This window comes from Staurois parvus, unplaced genomic scaffold, assembly GCF_062004578.1.
Source record: "Staurois parvus isolate SC_StPar_1 unplaced genomic scaffold, SC_StPar_1.0 ptg000920l, whole genome shotgun sequence".
NCBI lineage: Eukaryota > Metazoa > Chordata > Amphibia > Anura > Ranidae > Staurois > Staurois parvus.
The window spans coordinates 54,666-82,500 of NW_028318716.1; the positions used below are offsets into that span (position 1 = coordinate 54,666).

Sequence of the window (27,835 nt, forward strand, 5' to 3'; positions counted from 1 at the left end):
CACCAGGATAAGTCAGCACCCCTCCCCCCATGTCTCTATGACGGGAGACCACAGTGAGGTCGGTAAGGTTCGGATCCCCCTTCCTACTCTCCCCCCGTGTCCTGAAGCCGAGGATGACCCCCCACCTTCCAGCTTGGCTCTCCAGGGCGGCGCGTCCCCTTTAAGTGGGCCCAGGGGCCGCCCCGTCTTCTCGCGAGACTTCCCCTCTGAGATCTCGCGAGGCCGAGCGCCGGGGCCGCGATTGGCTGACGGGCTGTGAATGTAAGATGGCGCCCAGGGAGCTGTGAGGCGAAAATAATCTACCCGAGAGAGGAGAACGATCCGAGCCCGGGGAGCCGCCAGGACGGGAGAAGGAGCGGGGAGCTGAGCCGGGGCCGCCGGGCGTGAGGTGGAGGCGGCGGTGGTCGCGGAGGAGAGAAGCGGGACCGGCGGAGGGGGAAGAGACGCAGCTGCCTCCGGACAACGAGCGGGCGGGGAGGTGAGTGACCCGGGCGGGAGCAGCCAAGGCCCCCCGCCGTCCCCGCACCCTCCACCCCGGGTGGGGGAAGAAGGCACCGGGATTCCCCCCCCCCCCCTCTTGTGTATTCTCCACACCGCGCGCGCTCCCGACACTTGCCTGTCACTGCCTTTAGGCGCGTCACCGTGGCGCGAGAACGCGCACCGGGTTCTGAGCGAGAGAAGGGGGAAGAGAGGAAAAAAAAGCGCGGGAGTCGCCGGCTCGCGACACGTCACACCAGGCGCGTGCCCGCGCGGCTGGCTCTCCGCGTCCCCGCCCTCCAAATTCTCCGTTCCCGACCAGGGATCTCTTATTATTCTTATTTCTCACACATCTGGTCAGAGAGCGGGGCGGGGTCACGTCAGCGCCCGCGGAGGTTCTGGGGAGCCCAGGGAGCGCGCGCGGCTTCTCCAGCGGTGGAGGAGGGCGGGGCCACACGCTGAAAAAGACTGAGCCGGCGGGGGCGCGCACTGGAAGAGGAGGCGGAGAGACGTGGAGGCTCATTCACTAGCACAGGGGGGGGGAGGCGGGGAGTCATGTGACTTTATGGGGGGTGGGGCTTCAATTGATAGCAGATCTAAGGCCATCACCTTATAAGTGGCCATCCAATCTGATTGTACAGATTTCTTCAACATTGAAGTGTAAGGGTGGGATTTGATGCTGCGTGACGGTATTGTTACGGCTTCTCCTCCTATGACACGGCTGATTGTACAATCAGGTTGTATAGTGTATGGCCGGCCTAAAGCTGACACAGGAAGAAAAACAAAATAATCCAGATCTCCATTTTGATTTGCCTAAAACGGTATTCACCCCTTCAGGCCGGCGCCTCCAGGGCCCTTTGGGGGGGTTTCTGATTACGGGGGTGGGGTTCATGGTCATGTGACCGCCGTGATTGGCTGTCACGGCAGTCACATGATTGGAAAGGTTCCGATCACAAAGAGAGATCGGGACCTTTCTGTGGGACACTGACGCATTATTTATTGCAGGTACTTGTATATCGCCATCAATTTACTCAGTACTTTACATATATATTGTACATTCACATCAGTCCCTAACCCTCAAGGGGCGTACAATCTAAGGTCCCTAACCCTCAAGGGGTGTACAATCTAAGGTCCCTAACCCTCAAGGGGTGTACAATCTAAGGTCCCTAACTCACATTCATACATACACATACTAGGGACAATTTAGACAGGAGCCAATTCACCTACCAGCATTTCTTTGGAGTGTGGGAGGAAACCGGAGTACCTGGAGGAAACCCACGCAGGCACAGGGAGAATATGCAAGCTCCAGGCAGGTGGTGCTGTGGTTGGGATTGCGAACCAATGACCCGAGTACTGCCAGGTGGAAGTGCTAACCATTTAGCCACTGTGCCTTTTTATCCGCAGCCTTCTCTTCTTTACAGCCATTCAATGTGCAAACTTTATACAGCTTGTCTGAGCTTTCAGAAAATGGGGGTGGGGAGCTGAATTTATGCTCTGTGAGGAAAGCTGAAACCTGATTGGAGAGAACAGACACACCACCCTTCACACAGCACACAGGAACAAAGCTGAGGATGTCAATCACAGGCTGTGTGCTGGAGCCCCCTCCTCTGTCACTTTTTTTTTTGATGTCAGTAAAACCTTTTCAGAAATGATTCATGCAGATAGCGAAACAGACAGAAATTATTTATTTTTATTTATTTCAGGTACTTATATAGCGCCATCAATTTACGCAGCACTTTACATATATATTGTACATTCACATCAGTCCCTAACCCTCAAGGGGCGTACAATCTAAGGTCCCTAACCCTCAAGGGGCGTACAATCTAAGGTCCCTAACCCTCAAGGGGCGTACAATCTAAGGTCCCTAACCCTCAAGGGGCGTACAATCTAAGGTCCCTAACTCACATTCATACATACACATACTAGGGACAATTTAGACAGGAGCCAATTCACCTACCAGCATGTCTTTGGAGTGTGGGAGGAAACCGGAGTACCCGGAGGAAACCCACGCAGGCACAGAGAGAACATGCAAACTCCAGGCAGGTGGTGCTAAGGTTGGGATTTGAACCGACGACCCGAGTACTGCCAGGGGGAAGTCCTAACCATTTAGCCACTGTGAGATGGTTTACATCGGAGCTCCCATAGAGTAGGGCAGGCTATGTCCGCTCTGCATGAGCGGCGCTCCTAGATTCACCGGACACCTGTGCGCCCCAGGATGGCCCTGTGCATGGCTGTACGGATCAGTACACCCGTGTGAATGAGGCCTAAAGCTCACTTCTATCCATATTAAAGGCTCATGTAAACGGTGTTATCAAAGACTGCCTTGTGCTGTCCGTATACTTCTCCTGTAATAGGAACGCATCTCAGAAGGATTCGCTTTGTCCTATTGAGGTGAGAGCCTCGGGGCTGTTATCCACACTGCACCATTGAGGTCAATGCGGAATGTGCGGGTTTATGTTTGTGTTTCAGAGACCGGTATAAACAGTCCACATAAGCCCTTATCTGGCCATACACCTATAGATTTTCGGTCAAGAATATTCGTTTGATTTTCTAATCCCTCTTAGATTGTAAGCTCCAAGGATCAGGGCCCTCCTATCCCTCTTGTATTGAACTGTATTGTTGCTGTATTGTCTCCTGTTGTTTTGTAAAGCGCTGAGCAAACTGTTGGCGCCATATAAATCCTGTATAATAATAATAATAATATATAAATCCTGTATAATAATAATATATAAATCCTGTATAATAATAATATATAAATCCTGTATAATAATAATATATATAAATCCTGTATAATAATAATATTATATAAATCCTGTATAATAATATTATATAAATCCTGTATAATAATAATATTATATAAATCCTGTATAATAATATATAAATCCTGTATAATAATAATAATATATAAATCCTGTATAATAATATATATAAATCCTGTATAATAATAATATTATATAAATCCTGTATAATAATAATATTATATATAAATCCTGTATAATATATAAATCCTGCATAATAATAATAATAATCGTTCGTGGGGTCAAATCGATGTTTCTTTTCGACAGCAGTGACGGGAAAATTCGAAGGGGCAGGAAAGAAAACTTTTCTCGATCAAACGAGTTTTCGGCCAGTGGATGTGGTTATCGTTCAAAAATGACATTTGTTTTAAACTTGAATGTTAAAAGCAAAAGACGATTTTCAAACGACATTCGTTTGTTCACCGAATGGGCAAAGAATTTACGTACAAACATTCTCGTCCGAAAATCTACAGGTGTATGGCCAGCTTTAGCTCTGTGATCCCATTAGGAACACTTTCACTTCCTTCTCATGATATCAGTGCAACAAATGGGGGGGGGGGAGGGGGTTGTCACTAGGACAGGAAGGCATAAACAGGCAGCAAGCTAAGGGCTCGTTTACACTTTTTTCCAACTCTTGCCAAACTCCCCTATAGCGTTTGGCAAGCGTTGGTCTGGCGTTTGCGGAGCGCTGTCCCTGGGTTTTTTTTTTCCTGCTGGTAAATGCTACCCCTACTAAAGGCTTCTAATAGTCTATGGTAGGGGTGGGCAACTGTGGCCCTCCAGCTGTCATGGAACTACATGTTCCATGAGGCATTGAAAAGCTGACAGTTGCATCATGACTTGCAGAGGCATGATGGGAATTGTAGTTCCACAACAGCTGGAGGGCCACAGTTTGCCCACCCCTGGTCTATGGCAACATAGGATAACATGGAGGGGCGTTTGTAAGCAATGTAAAAAAAAGAAAAAATCCTGACATCTCTAAGGCTAGGTTCACATCTGTGTGGGTGGTGCCGCTGCGGATCCGCATGAAAATCCTTGCACCACCCGCACAGAGGAATGCAGACCCGCGGGCGGGTGCCATTACTTCTAATGGCACGCCGCCCGCACTGGAAAACGCAACCGTACTGGGAACCGAGGTCCCGTGTCTTCAGAAGTGCAGGGACTTCTTCTTTGCATGTCACGGACGTCCATTCAAATGAATGAGCTCTCGTGCCAGCGCAAAACGCGGCCCACGCGACCGCATATATGTGAACCGGGAGTTAAAGTGGCTGCAAAAACGCCCGGTGTTCATGAGGCCTTACTGCCAAAGCTTAGTGTGAGAAGCTGGGCTGCCATGCTTGTGTTTTATTAAATCTCCTCCCGTGTGTTAAAGGATAAGTTCACCTTTTAACAAAAAAAATGCACTTTTTTCTTTGCATGTTTTTTTTTGCCTTTTTTATTATTTTTTGTTGTAGGAGCCTGGAAGGCATTGCACCAATGATCAGCAGATTTCTGGCGCCATGCAGGGCTCCTGCAGACCTGCCAGTGTACGAGGTACGAGCAAGCCGATACTGACAGGAAGAATCAATGAGCTACCACAGTGCTTACTTTTTTTTGTAGCTGCTGACTTTTATTTTTTGTTTCCAGTTGGAACTCCACTTTAAGGATCATTGTCCTTTGAAGTGTCTCACCTGGAAAAGTAAAGATCCTGTTGGCATGTTTCAGATTTGCTCTTTTAAGGAACACCGTTTCATGGTTTTGGTTAGAATGGGGATATGCAGGGCAGCACAAAAATGCTAAAAAAAATGGGGTGACCATGCATGGGACGTGGATATGCCCTAATTGTCATTCTGAAGAAAAATGCTGTCTAAGTAAATAGATGCAGATTACACTCGGCACAATGTCATGTTCTGATTGTCAGCAGTACGTCCAGAACAGATGTGCTGTTGGGTGGATTCTCATTGCTGTTTTGCACAGGCCTGTGTTGTGGATGTGAGCGACAGAATGACAACTCCTAGCATCCACAGCACCATATCCATGCTAGAGGTCAGGCTGAGGACACGGGTATTAGTATCGTCCAGATATGACACCTCTGTGTGAGTGGGGGTCTATGGGGGGGGCATATGGAAGATCAGGAGCTGACCCAGGAAATTGTAGTCAAAGTAGTGCGGTACCACCCGAGCAGCTTGAGGGGTTAAAAACTAAAAGGGTCAGGACTGCAGATATGTGATGGTGCTACAAATAGGATAGGTATGTGTATATGAGAGAGATCCTATATATCTTTGTGTTCATCATCCCTTCTGATTGGTTTCTATAGGAAGCAGTTTGAAAGATGAAACTAGCAGTTTTGGAAAGGTTCTCACTCCCCTAATGTTTTTTGTACTCCTGCTTAAAAAAATCAATGCTGAATGCAGGTAATGCATTAACCAGTTTCCCTCTGCCCTATAGCAGGAATACTGCTACAGGGTGGCAGGGCTGCGCAAAGTCATGTATATACCGTATTTTCCGGCGTATAAGACGACTGGGCGTATAAGACGACCCCTCTACTTTTCCTGTTAAAATATAGGGTTTGGGCTATACTCGCCGTATAAGACTACCCCCCCTCTTCCAACCAATCACGGCAAGCAATGTACCAGTATTTTCTGTGCACACTGTGCACACTGCATACAAAGCCTGCTTGGATTGGGTGGGTCAGCTCTCCCTGCCTGCCCAGCCCTGCCTGTCTCCAAGATACCATAAATTGCACAGAACTGCCACAGACATTATAATATTAATAATTACCGTATCTCATAGCAGTTAAGGGGACAAGGTCGGATGCAGCAGTACCATACCGGTACTTCCGAGCTGACACTTCTGCACATGTCTAGGGCAGCAGTAGACGATCACTGATCACCATTCCTCGCAGAACTGCATGAGACGTCGGATGCAGCCGTTCAGTGCTCGATTGATCGTGACTGAAACTGTGACATGCGCAGAATCACTGTGTATCCCTTCTCTGCATATCACAGTTTCAGTCAAGCTCAATCGAGCACTGCTGCATCCGACGTCTCTTGCAGTTCTGCGAGCTATGGTGATCTGCGATCGTCTACTGCTGCCGAAAACATGCGCAGTAGCGTCAACCCGGAAGTACGGTAAGGTTTCAGCACAGCACCCGGCGTATAAGACGACCCCCGACTTTGTAGACGATTTCCAGGGGTTAAAATGTCGTCTTATACGCCGGAAAATACGGTACATGTGATTTGCATTTCCGGGTAGGGGGGCGCGCCGCCCTACCTGCGAAGCCATTGGCGGCTAGGCATGTCAATCACCAGGTCCCGGCCTGCGATTCTCTGCTGGCACCTGGTGATCATTGAGTGACACTGATGGGAGGGACAACACAGGTCTCCTGCCAGCAACAACATGCTGCTGTGTATTTCTCTACACAGCAGAGAAATACACAGCAGCATATTTCTCAAGTAAAACACACACAGTAAAACAGCACATAATGTAAAACGGCACACAGTTAACCCTTTGATTGCCCCAGATGTTAACCCCTTCTTACCCGGTGCAATTATTGCAGTGTCAGTGCTTTTTATTAGCACTGATCACTGTATTGGTGTCACTGGGGATGTCAATGACACCAAGTCAGTTCCCCCCCAGTGTCAGAATGCCCGCCGCAGTCCCACTATAAGTTGTTAATCGCCGCCATTACTAGTATAAAACAAATAACAATTGCAGTATATATACCGCCATTTGCAGACTTTATAATTTTTACGTAAACCAATAAATTTACATATATTGGGATTTTTTTTTTAGCAAAGACAACGAAGCGGAATACATTTTGGCCTAAATTTATGAAGAAATTTGATTTTTTTTTTAAAAAAAAAAAATTTTACTGGATGTTTTATAGCAAAAAGTAAAAAATATAGTTTTTTTTTTTCTTCAAAATTGTTGGTCTTTTTTTGGCCAAAAAATAAAAACATACAGGTGATCAAATACCACTGAAAGAAAGCTCTTATTTGTGGGAAAAAAGGACAAACATTTCATTTGGGTGCAGCGTTGCATGACCGTGCAATTTTCAGTTAAAGCAGCGCCGTATGCAAAAAATGGCCTTGTCGGGAAGGGGGGTAAATCCTCTGGCGGGCAAATGGTTAAAGAATAGGTTTACCTTTTTTTAAAAAAAAAATTATAAATGAATATTTTTTTGCAATTAAAAATTGTGCATTTACTTGGATCCTACAAAGCATTGCACCTGCAAACAGCAGATTTGTGGGTGCCATGCAGGACTCCTGCAGACCTGTCAGTGTATCTGTGTGCTCATACAGGCAGGCAGGTAACACACTGTCAGATTTCAGGCATACCCCCGCTCCGCAAGTCAGATTTCAGGCATTCCCCCGCAAGTCAGATTTCATGTACCCCCCCCCCCCCGCAAGACAGATTTCAGGCACCCCAACCCCTCCTGCAAGTCAGCTTTCAGGCATCCCCCGCGCAAGTCGTCAGCTTTCAGGCATCCCCCCCGCGCAAGTCGTCAGCTTTCAGGCATCCCCCCCCCCCCGCGCAAGTCGTCAGCTTTCAGGCATCCCCCCCCCGTGCAAGTCGTCAGCTTTCAGGCATCCCCCCCCCCCCGCGCAAGTCGTCAGCTTTCAGGCATCCCCCCCCCCCCGCGCAAGTCGTCAGCTTTCAGGCATCCCCCCCCCCCCCCGCGCAAGTCGTCAGCTTTCAGGCATCCCCCCCCCCCCCGCGCAAGTCGTCAGCTTTCAGGCATCCCCCCCCCCCCGCGCAAGTCGTCAGCTTTCAGGCATCCCCCCCCCCCCCCGCGCAAGTGGTCAGCTTTCAGGCATCCCCCCCGCGCAAGTCGTCAGCTTTCAGGCATCCCCCCCCCCCCCCCGCAAGACAGATTTCAGGCACCCCAACCCCTCCTGCAAGTCAGCTTTCAGGCATCCCCCCCGCGCAAGTGGTCAGCTTTCAGGCATCCCCCCCCGCGCAAGTGGTCAGCTTTCAGGCATCCCCCCCCGCGCAAGTGGTCAGCTTTCAGGCATCCCCCCCGCGCAAGTCGTCAGCTTTCAGGCATCCCCCCCCCCCCCCCCCCCCGCGCAAGTGGTCAGCTTTCAGGCATCCCCCCCCGCGCAAGTGGTCAGCTTTCAGGCATCCCCCCCCGCGCAAGTGGTCAGCTTTCAGGCATCCCCCCCCGCGCAAGTGGTCAGCTTTCAGGCATCCCCCCCCGCGCAAGTGGTCAGCTTTCAGGCATCCCCCCCGCGCAAGTGGTCAGCTTTCAGGCATCCCCCCCGCGCAAGTGGTCAGCTTTCAGGCATCCCCCCCGCGCAAGTGGTCAGCTTTCAGGCATCCCCCCCGCGCAAGTGGTCAGCTTTCAGGCATCCCCCCCGCGCAAGTGGTCAGCTTTCAGGCATCCCCCCCGCGCAAGTGGTCAGCTTTCAGGCATCCCCCCCGCGCAAGTCGTCAGCTTTCAGGCATCCCCCCCCCCCCCCGCGCAAGTGGTCAGCTTTCAGGCATCCCCCCCCCCCCCCGCGCAAGTGGTCAGCTTTCAGGCATCCCCCCCCCGCGCAAGTGGTCAGCTTTCAGGCATCCCCCCCCGCGCAAGTGGTCAGCTTTCAGGCATCCCCCCCGCGCAAGTCGTCAGCTTTCAGGCATCCAACCCCCCCCCCCCCCCGCGCAAGTGGTCAGCTTTCAGGCATCCCCCCCCGCGCAAGTGGTCAGCTTTCAGGCATCCCCCCCCGCGCAAGTGGTCAGCTTTCAGGCATCCCCCCCGCGCAAGTGGTCAGCTTTCAGGCATCCCCCCCGCGCAAGTGGTCAGCTTTCAGGCATCCCCCCCGCGCAAGTGGTCAGCTTTCAGGCATCCCCCCCGCGCAAGTCGTCAGCTTTCAGGCATCCCCCCCGCGCAAGTGGTCAGCTTTCAGGCATCCCCCCCCCGCGCAAGTGGTCAGCTTTCAGGCATCCCCCCCCCGCGCAAGTGGTCAGCTTTCAGGCATCCCCCCCCGCGCAAGTGGTCAGCTTTCAGGCATCCCCCCCCGCGCAAGTGGTCAGCTTTCAGGCATCCCCCCCGCGCAAGTCGTCAGCTTTCAGGCATCCAACCCCCCCCCCCCCCCCGCGCAAGTGGTCAGCTTTCAGGCATCCCCCCCCGCGCAAGTGGTCAGCTTTCAGGCATCCCCCCCCGCGCAAGTGGTCAGCTTTCAGGCATCCCCCCCCGCGCAAGTGGTCAGCTTTCAGGCATCCCCCCCGCGCAAGTCGTCAGCTTTCAGGCATCCAACCCCCCCGCAAGTGAGATTGCAGGCATCCCGCCCCCCCCCCGCAAGTGAGATTGCAGGCATCTCCCCCAACCCCCCCCCCCCCCCCAAGTCAGATTTCAGCCACCCCCCGCGCAAGTCAGATTGCAGGCATCCCCACCCGCAAGTCAGGTTTCAGGCATTCCCCCCCCCCCCCCCCCCCCGCAAGTCAGATTTCAGGCATCCCCCCGCAAGTCAGATTTCAACCATCCCCCCCGGTCAGATTTCAGGCATTGCAACCACCCCCCGCAAGTCAGATTTCGCATGTCTCCTCATTAAGTTAGATTTCAGGCATCCCCCCCGCAAGTCAGATTTCAGGCATCCCCCCCCCCGGTCAGATTTCAGGCATTGCAACCACCCCCCGCAAGTCAGATTTCACATGTCTCCTCATTAAGTCAGATTTCAGGCATCCCCCCCGCAAGTCAGATTTCAGGCTTTTTTTTGTGTTCTTTTCTCTAGAAAAGTGGAGTTCCTCTTCAAGGCCTCACACACGCTCTGCGTTTAGCCCCATTGTATGTGATCCTGGGGGTTAGGTGCAGAAATCACAGGTGCACCGCCCAGCCGTGCTGTCACCAGCCTGGAAAATGATGGCAGACTGAAAGCTACTGCAGCTAAATGGTGCTCCAGTGCCATCCTTCCAGCCCAAAACACCGGGTTCTCCTGCATCAGGGCTAAGCGCCCAATGTACGCAAAGGCCTTCGTGATCCGTTCTGCATGGAGATGTGTGTACAGGCATCCCCGAGTTACAAACATCTGACTGGCATACACCTCATACTTAAAGCCGAGTTCCACCTGAAAAAAAAAAGTCAGTAGCTACAAAAACTGTAGCTGCTGATTGTTACAATACAGCCACTTACCTGTCCCTCGGTGTCCTCACCACGGCTGGTGGTTTCACCGGCTGTCTTCTCTCCCTGGTGCTGCCATCTTCAGTGTGGGCACCTGGCTGTGACAGCGTGCGGCTTCACAGCCCGGTGCCCACTGCGCATGCGTGAGAAGCGCTGCGCTTTGTGAAAGGTCCCAGAAGACTACGGGGCCAGTCACGTGTCCCAGAAGACTACAGGGAGGGAGGACAACTTCCGCTTCCAATCACCTAGGCAATTGCACGGAAGTGGGAGTGGGTACCTATCAAATTCGTGTACCCGCCCTCCAAAGGTACCAATCCTTAATGGGGAGCGCAGGAGAGAGGCTTAAAGCGGAACTTCCCCTTTTGGGTGGAGCTCCAGTTTAATGTGATTCTAAAAGTTTTTTGTAAAATAAGACATGCTATATTTATCTGCTATGTGCAGTGCTTTTGCACAGAGCAGCCCGGATCCTCCTCTTCTCTGGTCCCCCGCAGGCTCTCCTGATTCCTCCTGTCTGTCGAGTGCCCCCACAGCAAGCCGCTTGCTATGGGGGCACCCAGTGCTCCGTGTGTCCATTCACACATGAAGCTGTGGCTTGGCCCCACCCCCTTCTCTCATTGGCTGACTGGCTGTGATTGACAGCAACAAGAGCCAATGGCTCCCGCTTGCTCTCTCAGCCAATGAGGAGGCCAAGACTCAGGATAGCCGAGGCTGTTGTGCACATCGCTGGATCGCGATGGTGCTCAGGTAAGTATTGAAGGGGCTGGGGGCACTGCTGCACACAGATTTTTTTTTACCTTCATGCATAGTATGCATGAAGGTGAAAAAACCTTCAGCCTTTACAACCACTTTAACCTCTTCACAAATGTGCGGCCTCCCGGCGTCTGGTCCTAGACACTGAGCGGCCGCACGTTTGCGTTCTGTTAAAAAAGGACATATGTGCCGAGAGCGCGTGCCCTGCATGCTCCCAGCACACATGTCCGGTACTCATGGAAAGGTTCTGATCTCTTTTGATCGGGACCTTTCCCGATCATGTGATGGCGCGTCACGGTGGTCACATGACCCTAAACCCCGTCCCAGCTTCTGGAACCCTTAAGGGGCCGGGAGGCACCGGCATGAAGGGGTTAAGAACAGCGGCAGCATGATGGTATGCTGGTCCTGGAAACCTCCAGGCGGCCTTCCTGCTGCTCATTGCATGCTGCCACCTACTGTCTGGCAGACCTGTCAGCAATCCCACATCACTGCATGGCCAATCGCATTAACACATTCATGGTTACTGGAAGATCAATCTGCAAGTGGCCATTGGTAGTACTAGAAAAGGGCAGCACAGTGGCTAAATGGTTAGCACTTCCACCTGGCAGTATTCGGGTCATTGGTTCGAATCCCAACAACGGCATCACCTGCCTGGAGTTCGCATGTTCTCCCTGTGCCTGTGTGGGTTTCTTCCGGGTACTCCGGTTTCCTCCCACACTCCAAAGACATGCTGGTAGGTGAATTGGCTCCTGTCCCTAGTATGTGTATGTATGAATGTGAGTTAGGGACCTTCGATTGTACGCCCCTTGAGTGTTAGGGACCTTCGATTGTACGCCCCTTGAGGGTTAGGGACCTTCGATTGTACGCCCCTTGAGGGTTAGGGACCTTAGATTGTACACCCCTTGAGGGTTAGGGACCTTAGATTGTACACCCCTTGAGGGTTAGGGACCTTAGATTGTACACCCCTTGAGGGTTAGGGACCTTAGATTGTACGCCCCTTGAGGGTTAGGGACCTTAGATTGTACACCCCTTGAGGGTTAGGGACCTTAGATTGTACACCCCTTGAGGGTTAGGGACCTTAGATTGTACGCCCCTTGAGGGTTAGGGACCTTAGATTGTACGCCCCTTGAGGGTTAGGGACCTTAGATTGTACGCCCCTTGAGGGTTAGGGACCTTAGATTGTATGCCCCTTGAGGGTTAGGGACCTTAGATTGTATGCCCCTTGAGGGTTAGGGACCTTAGATTGTACGCCCCTTGAGGGTTAGGGACTGATGTGAATGTACAATATATATGTAAAGCGCTGCGTAGATTGATGGCGCTATATAAGTACCTAAAATAAATAATAAAAGGATTCCTTTCATGTTTAGTAGCCGTACACAATGGACCTTCCCACATTGAGGAATTCTACTGCTTCCATCTACTATTCTAATGGGAGTTGTTGTTTCTGTGTACTGGGGCTGCATATGTTCCATGTAACAAGGATGTGCCGTGCTGCGTAACACTCGGCTGTGTGCACATGTTCCTGGATCATCTTTCTCTCTCCTCCAGTGAGTGGCTTTGTGCACGAGCCTCCATTGTAGTAGCAAAGTCCCCGTATGTCACGCAGGCTCGCTCCTGCAGCCCCAGCTCCTTTTGTAGGAAGGGAATTCCCTGACAGAGACGAGGAGGGGAGGGCGAGCAATGAGCCCGGAGTTCAGCAGGAGGCCACTATGTCTCCAGGTCACTCCTGGGTATGAAATGAGGTTCCTACCTCCCCCGGTATGTTTATATCACAGTCAGTGCAGCACTTCATTGTTTCCTTTTACAAAATGCTAAAATCAAGATGCTAAATCTGGGGCCTTATGGGAATGATTTATATAGATTGATTTTTTTTTCTTTTGTTTACATCCTAAAAGTGACCCTCTGGTAACCTCAAAGGGTTCATTGTACTTCTGTAGATGGGTAACTATTATATAGCAATCTGCTTAGAAGATTGCAATCTGCACAGAAAAAAAAATTAGTTTTTTTGGAGTTTTTTTTTTATTTGGGGGGGGGGGGGGGGCTTTTTTTTTTCCCGAGAAGAAAAAAAAAACCCTGCTAAACGCTCCTAACCGCTTCATTCTAGTTTTTTTTTTTTACATTTTTAAATTTACTGTAAAAACACACATAAAACGCTAATCTCCTAAACGCTACGGAAAAACACTATTACCAGTGTTTGTTTATTCAGCATTTTTTTGGGGGGGCCTTTTTCCCGAGAGAAAAAAAAAAAACGCTGCTAAACGCTCCTAACCGCTTCATTCTAGGTTTTTTTTTGTTTTTTTTTTGTTTTTTTACATTTTTACATGTACTGTAAAAACACATAAACGCTAATCTCCTAAACGCTACTAAAAAATACTATTACCAGCATTTTTTATTCAGTGTTTTTTGAGCTTAAAAAAAAATATACTAGTGTGCATGGAGCCTGATAGTTTTGTGGCCAAGTGTTTGTGTTTTGTTTTTTGTTTTTTTTTGTGTGTTTTTTTTATATCACAAACGTGCATAATCCCCACGCAGTTTTTTTCTGCTCCTAGAAGCTAGTGTTCTTCTATGTGTCCATGCACACTACTTTAGGCTTTCAGCATTTTTTTTGAGCTTCGGCGTGTAGGAGCAGAAAAAAAAAATTTGTTTTCGTAGAGTTTTTTTGGGGTGGGCGTTTTTTCCGAGTGCAAAAAACCCCACTAAACGCTTCTAACCACTTTCTAGCCTTTTTTTTTTTTTTTTTACATGTACTGTAAAAACGCATATAACGCTAATCTAAATGCTACTAAAAACCACTATTACCAGCATTTTTTATTCAGCGTTTTTTGAGCTTAAAAAAAAAATATGCTAGTGTGCATGGAGCCTGATAGTTTTGTGGCCAAGTGTTTGTGTTTTTGTTGTTTTGTTTTTTTGTTTTTTTTTTTGTGTGTGCTTTTTTATATCACAAACGTGCATAATCCCCACCCAGTTTGTTTCTGCTCTTAGAAGCTAGTATTATTCTATGTGTCCATGCACACTACTTTAGGCTTTCAGCATTTTTTTGAGCTTTGGCATCTAGGAGCAGGAAAAAAAAAAATTTTTTCGTAGAGTTTTTTTGGGTGGGTGTTTTTTCCGAGTGAAAAAACCCCCACTAAACGCTTCTAACCGCTTCTTTCTAGCCTTTTTTTTTTACATGTACTGTAAAAACGCACATAAAACACTAATCTTCTAAATGCTACTAAAAAACACTATTACCAGCGTTTTTTATTCAGCGGTTTTTGAGCTTAAAAAAAAATATGCTAGTGTGCATGGAGCCTAATAGTTTTGTGGCCAAGTGTTTTTGTTGTGTTTTTTTTTTTTTGTTTTTTTTTTTTTTTATATATTGCAAACGTGCATAGTCCCCACCCAGTTTTTTTCTGCTCCTAGAAGCTAGTGTTCTTCTATGTGTCCATGCACACTACTTTAGGCTTTCAGCATTTTTTTTGCGCTTCGGCTTGTAGGAGCAGAAAAAAAAAAATTTGTTTTCGTAGAGTTTTTTGGGTGGGCGTTTTTCCGAGTGGGGAAAAAAAACCCACTAAACAATCCTAACTGCTTTCTACATGTACTGTAAAAACGCACATAAAACGCTAATCTCCTAAACACTACTTAAAAACAGCGGTTTTCAGCGTTTTTTGAGCTTAAAAAATAAAAAATGCTAGTGTGCATGGAGCCTAATAGTTTTGTGGCCAAGTTTTTGTTTAGTTTATTTTTTTTTTTTTATATTGCGAACGTGCAAAATCCCCACCCAGTTTTTATTTTATTCGGCCAAGTTCATCCTGAATTTTCGGTTTCGGCACCAGAATTTTCATTTTGGTGCACCACTACAAAAAAGCAGTGGACAACCATTCATCTGATATCCTCATCCCGTGTACGGGGCATAAGGGTACTATGTGAATTGTAAGTGATCCTCATAGCAGGCTGATGCTAGGAGGAAAAACATTTTGTGAAGCTCGAATGTTTGGGGGTTTTTATTTTATTTTTATTTTTTATTTTCCTCCATCGTTCTACATCCTTTTTAAAAATATTTTTATAATATAGTTTATGTAAATTTTATGTTTCCATTTCAGGAGAAACAATCACACCCGGTACACCTGACATTTTCTGTACCTGGAAGCATTTTGTTGTTATCTGGCACTGTATGTGTATTTGCTAACACGGGCGGGAAAGTCGTTTTGTGTTTATGGAACGATTTTCATGCATTTATGTTAACCCTGAGGCTTTGATTCCAACAATTAGGCCTCGTGCACACTGGTTTATTGCAAACACTGTTTCTACTGACAGGCGAAAATCGGCGTTAAACACTCGCCTAAGTTGTGTTGTGTTTTTTTTTTTTTGTCAAACCAGTTTAGGCGAGTTTTGTAGCGTTTGATGTTTGGGCATTTATTAATTTCATTGGCCAGAATTTTAATTTATTCTGACCATTGATTTGAATAAATGCTGAAGTGCTAAACGCGCCTAGGGTTTATGCATGTTTGCCATTTTTATGCCCGAAATCTCTCCTGAATGCAGAAGGAGCTTTTACCGCCTCTAAACCCCGCTTTTCCTAACCCCGGTTCACACCTGTGCGGGCCGCGTTTTGCAACGGGCACGAGAGCCCATTCATTTGAATGTACTCCCATGCCCATGTCAAGCAGGGAAAGCAGTCCCTGCACTTCTTTGGAAAACGCAGCCTGCACAGGAACCTCGGTTCTCAGTACGGTTGCGTTTTCCAGTGTGGGCGGCGTGCCATCAGAACTAATGTCACCCACCCGCGGGTCCACAATTCTCTGTGCGGGTGGTGCAGCTGCACGGATTTTCATGCGGATCCCCAGCAGCACCACCCGCACAGATGTGAACCTCCTCCCCTAAAAGCCTATGGGGTTGATTTTGGCTTTGTAAGTGAGATAAAGCTTCACTTTGCAAAGAATATCCAATCATATGCAAGGAAAATAAAAAAAAAAAAAAACAGCATTTTTGCTTGCACATGATTGGATGATACAAATCAGCAGAGCTTCCCTTCATTTCAGAGCTTCCCTTCAGATCTAGAGAAAATGCACTTGCAGTGCACAGACTATTTGCCTTTAGTAAATCACCCGTGTGCGCATGGACGCATAGGCTTTTACTGAGGGGCATTCAGGGGCAAAAAAATGCCAAAACCTCAGTTTAGGAGCAGCAGTGTGCATGAACTCTTACAGTGATTGTAAAGGATTTTTTTTTTTGTATTTGAAAATAGCATTTTGTTGTATTTACATGCTCTGTGCAATGGTATTGCACAGAGCAGTTCCTTACCTCCTTCTGGAGTCTCCCACCGCTGCTCTCCGTTCTACAAGTGCCCCTTCAGACAGCTGTGCCCTAAGGGGGCATGTGTGGGGGCATGCTGTCAAGACGGTTTTGTGTGTCTATAGGCCCACATGGCCCGGCTCACCCCTGAAGCCCACCCCCCTTCCTCCGTTTTCTCCTCACAGGAATTGACTGACAGCAGCAGGAGCCTATGGCTCTCATTGCTGCCTGTGTCTCCTGTGAGAAGAGGGAGTGAAGAGAGCGGGGCTGCAGATGGAACAGCGCTGGGAGTCAGGTAAGTGTATAGGGAGGAGGGTGTTTTTTTTTGTTTTTTGTTTTTTTTTTGTTTTTTTTATTTTTGTTTTTTTGTTTTTGTTTTTCTTATTTTTGTTTTTTTTTTTTTTTGTTTTTTTTTTTGTTTTTTTTATTTTTGTTTGTTTTATTGTTTGTTTTATTTTTGTTTTTTTTTTTTTTGTTTTGGTTTTTGTTTTGTTTTTTCCTTAAGGTAAAAAGCATTTAGACTTTAGAACCACGCTAATGTAACTGTGAAAACTGGAGCACTTGGAGGAATCCTATGCGAACAGAGGTAGAATGAAAAAATATCTATCGACAGAGCCAGAGGCTGCTGATTGACCATCCTGTTTAGAAACGCGCCAGTCAGCCATTTTACAAGTATGGGCGGGCAGGTCACAGGCGGGCAGGTCACAGGCGGGCAGGTCACAGGCGGGCAGGTCACAGGCTTTCAATCATCATCAGTAGAGTTGGTTGCCATCATAGTCCACATCAGATGCCTAGTGATTTCTAGTGCAGACTGCATTGATAAAGAGCAGCCTTGGTAATGCATTGGAAAACAGTGGCAGCCTTGGATCTGCTGTTTAGGAGGATGAGCAAAGGGGGTCCAATCTACAGCAGGGTGAGCAAATGGGAAAACCCCTTCGGCACCAGGGGACACGTGCTTCCGATCAGTACGACAGAAATACTTGTGTTGGCTGCTAGTAGTAACAACAGTTTCAGTACTAGAATAGTAACGTGCCTTTGCATTTTATTCAGACCTTGTAACAAATGTTTCATTGGATGTCTGCTAATTGTTGACTATTTTCCCCCCTCGGCTTCAGGACCTAACTGTGAGCTATGAATAATTCCTTGGAAAACATCATTTCATTTGAAGAATATGTCCGCATGAAGGCCCGGACGGTCCCGCAACACAGGATGAAAGAGTTCCTGGACTCCCTGGCTGCAAAAGGGCCGGATGCTCTGCAGGAATTTCATCAGCCTCCGACGAGCACCATGGTGTATCAGCAGGGAGCCAACTGCATTTACACAGACAGCACGGAGGCGGCAGGATCGCTGCTGGAACTGGCTTGTCCCGTCACTACGAGTGTCCAACAGCAGACCCAGCCCGAGCAAATCCAAGTACAGCCCCAGCAGGTGCAGGTGATTGCCAGCTTTGCTTTCCATTTCTTCTATTCACAGACATTGTTAGTGCAACTGATTTCAATGTGGCAATACTGAAAATTGTTCCGAACAAATGTTTGTCTAGATTGGTCATGGAGCACTGGGTCCTATGAAATAGATCATTTAAAAAATAAATGTATATATTCTATCTAGAGCTAGTTATCATGCAGTTGATGTTTCTGTGAGGCTCCATTCACACTCGTGCACTTTTCATTGCGACTTTTGGGCGAATGCGACTTTGGCTTTGACCAAGGATGATTGTTTCTGCTGTAAAAAGTCGCACCTATATCATCCAGTTGCAACTTTCATGAAACTTTGGAGGGTTTACATTGAAATCTTTGATCCTCAAGTCGCATGAAAGTCAGGCCAAGTAGTGCAGGAACTACTTTCAAGTCGCTGCAACTTGAAGTTGCACAGAAATGAATGGTACCCATTGGGAAACATGGGGTGCAACTTGTCACGTGACTTTGGACCCCAAAGTCGCAGGACTAGTCGCTCAAGTGTGAATGGGATCTGAAGTGGAGAAGGATGAAGAACCTTTTGGAATCCGTCCCTTCCTGAAGTATCTCTTTTATGGTCCCTTTGCGGCATAGTGGTTATCTCCCAACCCCTTCATCAGTGTCTCGTAGAGGGTGGGTGGGAGGAACCAAAGAGTGCAGTGGGGGACCAGGAAATCGACACTTCTAGAAGTGTTGGAATCTGACGGTTCTTCAGTACAGCAGGGATTGGTAGCATCATGAGCAGAGTGGAAGAAGCAATTATTCAGAGTCCTCTTTGCAGCAGCGACTTAATTTCACATTTTTATTTTGGCAACAAAGTTGCTTTAAGGAACAATCCAGATTCCAGCATTATTCACCTCCATCCCCAAATCGCTGTACTTGCCTGGATCTTGCTCTGATGCCCAAGGCATTGTTTACATCCCTCCACTGGCTTATTGACCTGACATCTGTGCATTCGCAATTCGGCTTCGAAGAAGCTGGTAGATGGGAGCGTTGGAACAATAAGCTGGCAGGGGATCTAGACAATCGAAGCGAGATCTAGGTAAGCATAGAGATTTGGGGGCTTCCCACTAAATTTGTTTAAATTTTATAATCTATCCCATGATCTCCACATTTTTGGTCATTTACAGTCATGGCCAAAAATATTGTAACCCCCTCCCCCCCCCCCCCCGCATTTCTGTCAGATAATGCACCACAGAAAATTGTCTCAATTACAAATGTTTCGGCATTCTCATATTTATTTTTTTTGTATTGGTGTGACACAAAAAAGTGGAGAAACAAAAAGCCAAATCTGACACATTTCACACAAAACCCCAAAAATGGACTGGACAAAATTATTGGCACCCTCAATTTAATATTTGGTAGCACACCCCTGGGATAAATTCACTGAAATCAATGGCTTCCTGTAACCATCAGTGAGTTTCTTCCACCGCTCTACTGGAATTTTGGAGCGCTCTTGTCACCAACTGCTCCGGGTCTCTCAGATTGGAAGGGTTCCTTTTCCCAACTGGTGTTCTGAGATCTCTTCACAGGAGCTCTATGGGACTGAAATCTGGACTCATTGCTGGCCAGTTCAGTCTTTTCCAGCGCTTTGTCTGAAGCCATTCTAGGTGCTTTTTGACATGTGCTCTGGGTCATTGTCCTGCTGTAAGACCCATGACCTCTGACAGAGACCCAACTTTCTGACACCGGGCCCCATTGGACCCCAGAATTTTTTTGGTAGTCTTCAGATTTCATAATACCATGCACACGGCCAAGACAATCCAGTGCCAGAAGCAGCAAAGCAACCCCAAAACATCAGTGACCCTCCACCATGTTTAACTATAGGGACTGTATTCTTTTCTTTAAAGGCCTTCTTTCTTTTTCTGAAAACTGTAGAATGATGGGCTTTACCAAAAAACTGTAATTTTGTTTCGTCTGTCCACAGCACATTCTTCCAAAAGGATTTTGGCTTCCTCAGGTAAGTTTTGGCAAACTCAAATTTGGCTTTTTTATGTTTCTGTGTCAGCAGTGGGGTCCTCCTGGGTCTCCTACCATGGCATTCCTTTTCATTCAGATGGCGACGTATAGTGCGAGCCAACACAGTTATACCCTGTGCCTGAAGGTCGGCTTGAATTTGGAAGTTGATCGAGGTCCAGATCTCTGGAGATGGCCTTGTAACCTTGAGATTGTCCACGCTTTTCCAAAATTTTTGTTCTCAAATCCTGACAATTCTTTGCTGCTCTCGCATCTCCATTATCCATGTGGCACACAGAGACACATAACAGAAAGGTGGAGTCAATTTTTCACCATTTTAACTGGTTGCCGGTGTGACTTCTATATTGTCCGCACCAGTTAATTGATACAGGTGAGTTTAATTACAGCAGCACAAACCTGGAATGCAATTTTTTTTTTTACAATTTGGAGAAGGTGCCATTCATTTTGTCCAGTCCATTTTTGGGGTTTTGCATGGAATGTGTCAGATTTGACTTTTTGTTTCTCCCCTTCTTTTCATACCAGTACAAACAAAAGAAATAAACGTGAGAATGCCGAAACATTTGTAATTGCAACAATTTTCTGGGTGAAGCGGTGCATTATCTGACAGAAATGCAGGGGGGGGGGGGGGGGGTGGCGGCAATGTTTTTTGCCGTGACTGTATATCCCATATAGTTTGTCACAATCCCAAGTTGCATTTTGCGTAAAAAAAGGCAAATACAAAAAAAAACCAAATAGCTAAAATATTGGTATCCTTGATGCGATTTTGCTGGATTTAGTCACAAGATTCTCAAGTAAGCATTCGGATTTTAGTTCCATAAACACAAATCATGAGTAAACCAAGGCTGCTGCATATTGACTGTTAATGGAAAAATAATTTCTTCCTACAAAGCAGTTGGATCGAGTCCCTTGATAAAAAAAACATTGTACTATCCTTATTAAAGTAGATGTAAACCCAATCACTGAAATCCCATATAAGATTTAACACGTTTATATCATTTTCCGTGTTTTTTTTTTTTTTTCTTAAATTTGCCACTTTCAATAAAATCTACTGGTCCTGCCATGCCAATCCTTCCTTTTTTTTTTTTTGTTTTTAATAATGCACTTCCCAATTGTGCTCTGGATTTGTCACCCTGTCCCACAGGGTTCTTATGGGGACTACAAGCAGCTGTCCCAACATGGTTTAATACAGGCATGATCCACTATTGTCACCATCAGGAAACCCAGGCTGAGAAATGCCATTCAGCGTTCACTGAAGTACATGAAGTATGTAGACAGGAATGGCTGAAGGGTATTATTTAATACTGAAATGCAGCACAGGATGAAAAAAAAAAAAAGTGTAAATAAATAAAAATGGCAGTTTGACAGTGTTTTAGCAAACCAAATGTAAAGGTTTACATTTTTTTTTTTTTTTTTTTTTTTAATTTGCCACTTTCAATAAAATCTACTGATCATGCCATGCCGATCTTCTTCTTTTTTTTTTTTTTTTTATATGCACGTCCCAATTGTGCTCTGGATTTGTCACCCTGTCACACAGGGTTCTTATGGGGGCTGCAAGCAGCTATCCCAGCGAAACCCAGCCACAGAAATGCCATTCAGCCGTCACTGAAGTACATGAAGTACATGAAGTATGTAGCCAGGAATTGGCTGAAGGGTATTATTAATACTGAAATGCAGCAAAGGATGAAAAAAAAAAAAGTGTAAACAAATAAAAATGGCAGTTTGACAGTGCTTTTTTTTAAACCAAATGTAAGGGTTTAAATTTTTTTTTATTTTTTAAAATTATTTATTATTATACAGGATTTATGGCACCAACAGTTTGCTCAGCGCTTTACAATATAAAGGAAGACAATACAGCAACAATACAGTTCAATATAAGAGGGTTAGGAGGGCCCTGATCCTGGGAGCTTACAATCTAATTTTGGATAACATTTGGCTGGAAGAAAATCAATAAAATCCTTTTAAGATTCTGCTTTTGATTTTGTCATCACCTACCCTATGTAGTAGGTTATTCCATAGCTTACTGTACCATAACGAACAAAAGGAAAGAGTAAAAATGTTGTCCTGGCCTTTTGTGATTAAAAAGATCCCTCCACCAAATGATTGTATTGATCTAGTATATATTGATTAGGCGCCCTCTAAATCCTCCTTTTGTAGTAAGTGCCCATGTGACATAAGCATTTGTCTGATTTGCCGCATTTAAATTATGTTGTACAACTTCACTACTGTTTTTTCAATACCTTTTTTCTTTTGCTGTGTATTGTCTTTTGTTTCAGTTTATCTCTGTTTTCATTCATTCTTATTGGCCAAGTCACCTAACTTTGTTTTGCAGTCAGAACTCCCTTATTTTTACTGATGGTGAAGCCTTACCAGTAAATGCAAGAAGGCATTTTAAGCCCAAACCGCATGAGTGACTGTAGATCACATTTATGGTTTTGGAAGTGAATCGATTCCCACGATAAATTGCTCTGGCCTGGTCCCTAGTATGGTTCGCTGTGATCTCTAGACAATTGCGTGTTGCTGTGATCATCCAAAACGTGCAATGCTGCACTTGTGAAGGGTGAATATGAGGGAATGGCGACCATACACAGTTGCTTACTGAACACTGTTAAAGGGTAACTCCTATTTTGTGGGGGGGGGGGGAATAGCAAAAAAAAACAAAAACGTATAATTGCGACACAAGTCATATTGTAATTGAATGTTATTAAAAATGACCTTCCCTTTTCCATCTGCAGTGCTATAATATTCTGTAAAATGCAATGCAATATAGCTACCTGGAGGTGTTTCTTGCACAGTTTGTGTAAAGAGTGACCCCCCCCCCCCCCCAAAACATACTTTCCTGCATTGGCTTACTGATTTTCCCAGAAGTACATACTGATACAAGTCAGGTTTTGGGCATTTCCTGCAAGTCAGGTTTTGGGCATCTCCTGTAACAAATGTCATTTTTGGTGAGATGCTCTTAAAAAGAAATCAGCTAAAGCGGGGGTGTCAAACTCCATTTCATGGCGGGCTGTATCAGCATTATGGTTGCCCTCAAAGGGTGGATTGTATCTATAAAACTAGATGTCCAGAGTACCCCACCCCCCTTTACATCAGATGTCAACAATCCTACACCCTCCCTATTATCACCGGGCAGAGCTGGAAAGCATAAAGTGCAGGGTGTGGAGGAAGAGTAAAGGGGGTACCTGCAGGAGAGGTGCAAGGACCACATGAAATGGTCTGGAGGGCTGGATTCGGCCCATGGGCCTTGTTTGACACCTTTTGATTTATTTATTTCAGGTACTTATATAGCGTTGTCAATTTACACAGCACTTTACATATATATTGTACATTCACATCAGTCCCTAACCCTCAAGGGGGGTACAATCTAAGGTCCCTAACCCTCAAGGGGCGTACAATCTAAGGTTCCTAACCCTCAAGGGGCGTACAATCTAAGGTCCCTAACCCTCAAGGGGTGTACAATCTAAGGTCCCTAACCCTCAAGGGGTGTACAATCTAAGGTCCCTAACCCTCAAGGGGCGTACAATCTAAGGTCCCTAACCCTCAAGGGGCGTACAATCTAAGGTCCCTAACCCTCAAGGGGCGTACAATCTAAGGTCCCTAACCCTCAAGGGGCGTACAATCTAAGGTCCCTAACCCTCAAGGGGCGTACAATCTAAGGTCCCTAACCCTCAAGGGGCGTACAGTCTAAGGTCCCTAACCCTCAAGGGGCGTACAGTCTAAGGTCCCTAACTCACATTCATACATACACATACTAGGGCCAATTTAGACAGGAACCAATTAACCTTCCAGCATGTCTTTGGAGTGTGGGAGGAAACCGGAGTACCCGGAGGAAACCCACGCAGCCACAGGGAGAACATGCAAACTCCAGGCAGGTGGTGCCATAGTTGGGATTTGAACCAACGACCTGAGTACTGCCAGGATCCAAAGGGATGCAGACCCTGCCACTCTCAGAGCTCTGCAGCCAATTTTATAATTATAAAATCACTTCCATACAGATTCACTTTGCACACAGACACAGACAAACTGCTATTTCTTCAGAATATCAAAAGGTAGAAATCTGCAACAGCAAAATGTGTTTAAATCCCTGCAATGTACATAGATCACCCAGAGGGGAGTGTGTTTTTTTTTGTTTTTGTTTTCCCCTCAACAAAAGTGGAGTTACTCTTTAAGTGGGGATTGGGTTGGAGGAATGAAACATGAAAATTGGAGATTGATTTCTGATTTCAGGGTCCTTTTATGCAGTTTGGGCTTTATTATGGCCAAAGACCTCCAAGAGTTGTTAGTGGCTGAGTTTCCGTTGTTGATTTCAGATTCCTGAAGCACTCATCAGGCCCTGGACACTCCACCCCGCCCCTCATCTGAATCGAATCAACCTCTCCCCCGAGGGGTCGCAGGACTCTGGTATTTCAGAAGATTTGTTGGTCAGTTTCCCAAGGGCAGTCTAGTGGTATTTATATTTCTCAAATTATTAAAGCGGGTTTCCACCTGAAATGAAACGTCTCCACAGTAGAGCAATCCTAATCTTCTTTTGTTTAAGTTACCTGTGGAGACTTGGTGGGAAGCTGCATGTTGAGATAAAACTAGATAAATCATTTTTATTTTGTCTTCTTGACTATACATGCATGGTGGTGTCACTGGACAAGTTCCAGGAGCTGCCACATCTTATTTGTAGGAGCCATTCATTATTATTATTATTATACAGGATTTATATAGCGCCAACAGTTTGCTCAGCGCTGTACAATATAAATTTCATGTAACGTTTGTTTTACACACTTGATCTCCAAGTGGAGTAGTCAGGTGACCATATTGTGTGTTTTTAATGAGTGTAAGCATTCATCTCTATGGCAGATGTATTTTTGTCAAAATGCTGATTGCTGGACCTTTAAAAAAAAACAAAAAAAAAAAAAAACACTGGATGAAAATGCAGGGATATGACAAGTGCCACTAAAAATCAGTGGTGCACCGAAATGAAAATTCTGGTGCCGAAACCGATAATTCAAAATGCACTTTAAAAATCAATATATATTTTTTGGAAAAAAAATGCACTTTGATTAAAAAAAACAAAAAAAAACAATATATAGCGCAATTTTTTCATGTTACGGTGAGTAAATAGATACCCAACATGCCACGCTTTAAAATTGCGCACGCTCGTGGAATGGCATAATACTGCGATACTTAAAAATCTCCATGGGTGATGATTTAAAAATTTCTACAGGTTAGCAGTGTAAAGTTACAGAGGAGGTCTAGTGTGAGAATTACTGCTCTTGCTCCGACGTTCATGACGATACCTCACCTGTGTGGTTTGAGCACAATTTACATATGTGGGCGTGGCCTACGTATGCGATTCACCACTTCGTACGAGGGAACGGGGGCACTTTAAACTTTTTGGGGCTTTTTTTCGTATTTTGTTTTTGTTTTTTTGCAGTGTCCCTTTAAAAAAAATTGTAATCACTTTTATTCTTATCACAAGAAATGCATGCATCCCCTGTGATAGAAATAATTAGTGACAGGTCCTCTTTATGGAGAGATATGGGGTCAATAAAACCCCACATATCTCCTCTGCCATGTAAAGCATTGGATCAAAAAAAAAAAAGCATTGATCTAGTGCTTTAAAATGAAAAAATGAACAGGAAGTGACATCACTTCAGTCCTCCAAGGGCATAGAGATTAGTGGCAGCCATATTTCCTTCACTAATCTCTATGGCCAGAGCCGGGATCGCTGGTTTGTTAGGTAAGGCTGAGAACTACCGAGCGGCGGCGACGGGCGGTTTTTTTTTTTCCGGCACCTGTATCGGTGCTTATTTTCAATTCAGCCAACGGCCGAAAGGGGTGTTTTTGGCCAAAATGTTTCGGCCACTGAAATTTCAGTGCATCCCTACTAAAAATAAAATCCTTGGAAGGAAAGGCGTGCCACACCAAAAGTACAAAGTTTAATAAAGTGCTCCTAAACCCAAAAGCAAACATTTATTGTACCAATTCTTCGATGTGATGGCTGCATTTATTTTTTATTTCTTTAGGCTTTCTTTCCTTTTATTTTCACCTGGTGATTCGGCCAGCTGCAGCTATCCTGCAGATGTAGCAGTTACCCCCGGTTCACATCTATCCGCGTTTTGCTCGGGGCACTAGAACCTATTCATTTGAATGGACTCCTGTGCCCCGTGACACGCAGGGAAGAAGTCCCTGCACTTCTGAAAACGCAGCACACACGGAAGCCTCGGTTCCCAGTGTGGGCGCATGCCATTAGAATTAATGGCACCCGCCCGCGGGTCTGCATTTGTTTGTGCAGGTGGTGCGGCTGCACAGATTTTCGTGCGGATCTGCAGCGGCACCACCCGCACAGATGTGAACCGGGGGTTAGTGATGAGACAAACTATTGACAGGGGTGCTTACAATGAACAGCTTTTATTTATATAAAACCTTTATCCCAAAAAGGTTACCGCTTGACCGCTCTGGAAGCTGTCTATTCCTGGCTGCGGTGGGGAGCAGTGCGGTGCTCAATTCAACACCTCACATGGCTTTTTTTTTTTTTTGTACACAAAACATACACTTCATTCAGGACCGTGTACTGTACAGTGCTATGCGATTCGGCATGGTGTGCTCCGAATGCATCATCTCTCCATTTTATTGTAGAATGCTGCTGTGCAGCCACAGGCTGTGTGAAAGGGACACATAGGAAACAATGGTTGCGGTAATGCAGTGTGGTAAAACGTCTGTCACCGCACACATTGTGAATTGGCCCTTAGCTGGAATTTGGCTTCCATTTGTTAGTGTATCTAAATCTGCTAGTCCATCGAACAATCCCTCCCCCAGATTGACAGTGCTGCTGTCCAAAGGTGGTGCTTTGCTCTTCCATCCAGAGTGGAGGCAATCTTAATATGGGAGGTGTGTTACTGGCCAGATCACCAGGTAAAAACAGAGGGGAAAAAAGCCTAAGAAAAAAAAAACTAATGCAGCTGCCACATGTAATGACTAGTATTATTATTATACAGGATTGATATATAATATTATTATAATACAGGATTTATATATTATTATTATTATACAGGATTTATATATTATTATTATACAGGATTTATATATTATTATTATACAGGATTTATATATTATTATTATACAGGATTTATATATTATTATTATACAGGATTTATATATTATTATTATACAGGATTTATATAGCGCCAACAGTTTGCTCAGCGCTTTACAATATAAAGGGAGACAATACAGCAACAATACAGTTCATTACAAGAGGGATAGGAGGGCCCTGATCCTGGGAGCTTACAATCTAAGAGGGAGTTGTATACTAGTAAGCTGCAATATATAAAAGTTTTGGTTTTGGGTTTAATACTGTTTTAAGCACTTTATTTCCTCATACAATCAGAAAGACAAGCCAAAGCATTTCAGTGGCACCTTGGGTCTCCCTTCATCAGGGCCTAAATGGCGTCATTATATTCAGGGGCGAACGGACTCAATTAGGCTGTCTAAACCAAATGTGAGAACCATTGAAAAGCAGAACTACATCTGAGCACCACAAAGCAAAAATGCTGTTCATTTTTAATATTCAAAGCAAACTCACTCATCCATCCATGTCTCCATGCTTTGTTTTGCTGAGAAATCACTTTGAAAAACACCCCTCTAGCATTTCTGGCAGTGGCCGTCTTGAGTAAGGGCAGATGATTCATGTAGCATTTACTTTCTGGAATCCATCTGCCCTTAGGTCAGGCATGCAAGCAGGAGGATGTGCTTAGCTGAGAAACCCTCCCCCCCCCCCCCCCCCTCCAGAAGACTTATGGAATGTATGACATCATTTCCCTAGGCAAGAAATCATGAAGTCACTGAAGAAACAAAAAAATAATAGTTTAATACAAGTGAATATGATCTACTTCCCGATCTATTGGCTAATGTTAGCAGCATAAGGATTACAAATAGTCCATGTTGATTGGGAGATGGAAGTTCTACTTTAATAAATGAAACCTTCCCCTTCAAATATTGGATGTTTTCCCCCATTTGTGTCCAACAATCCT

The 27,835-nt window shown here is 45.9% G+C and overlaps 1 protein-coding gene across 7 annotated transcripts in view; it reads left to right on the forward strand.

The window, feature by feature from the left end:
- Positions 1-230: 230 nt before the first annotated feature.
- The window catches only part of QRICH1 (glutamine rich 1), a 78,971-nt gene continuing 51,366 nt past the window's right edge, over positions 231-27,835 (forward strand). The window contains exons 1-4 of one of the 7 annotated variants that reach the window (XM_089656597.1): positions 231-478; positions 17,499-17,817; positions 19,765-19,797; positions 24,125-24,235. In XM_089656597.1, coding sequence (XP_089512723.1) covers positions 17,515-17,817; positions 19,765-19,797; positions 24,125-24,235 — 447 coding nt within the window. In that variant the 5' untranslated portion in view covers positions 231-478; positions 17,499-17,514. The remainder of the gene's footprint in view (positions 479-17,498; positions 17,818-19,764; positions 19,798-24,124; positions 24,236-27,835) is intronic. The other 6 variants (XM_089656598.1, XM_089656599.1, XM_089656600.1 and 3 more) reach the window with 6 other exon arrangements.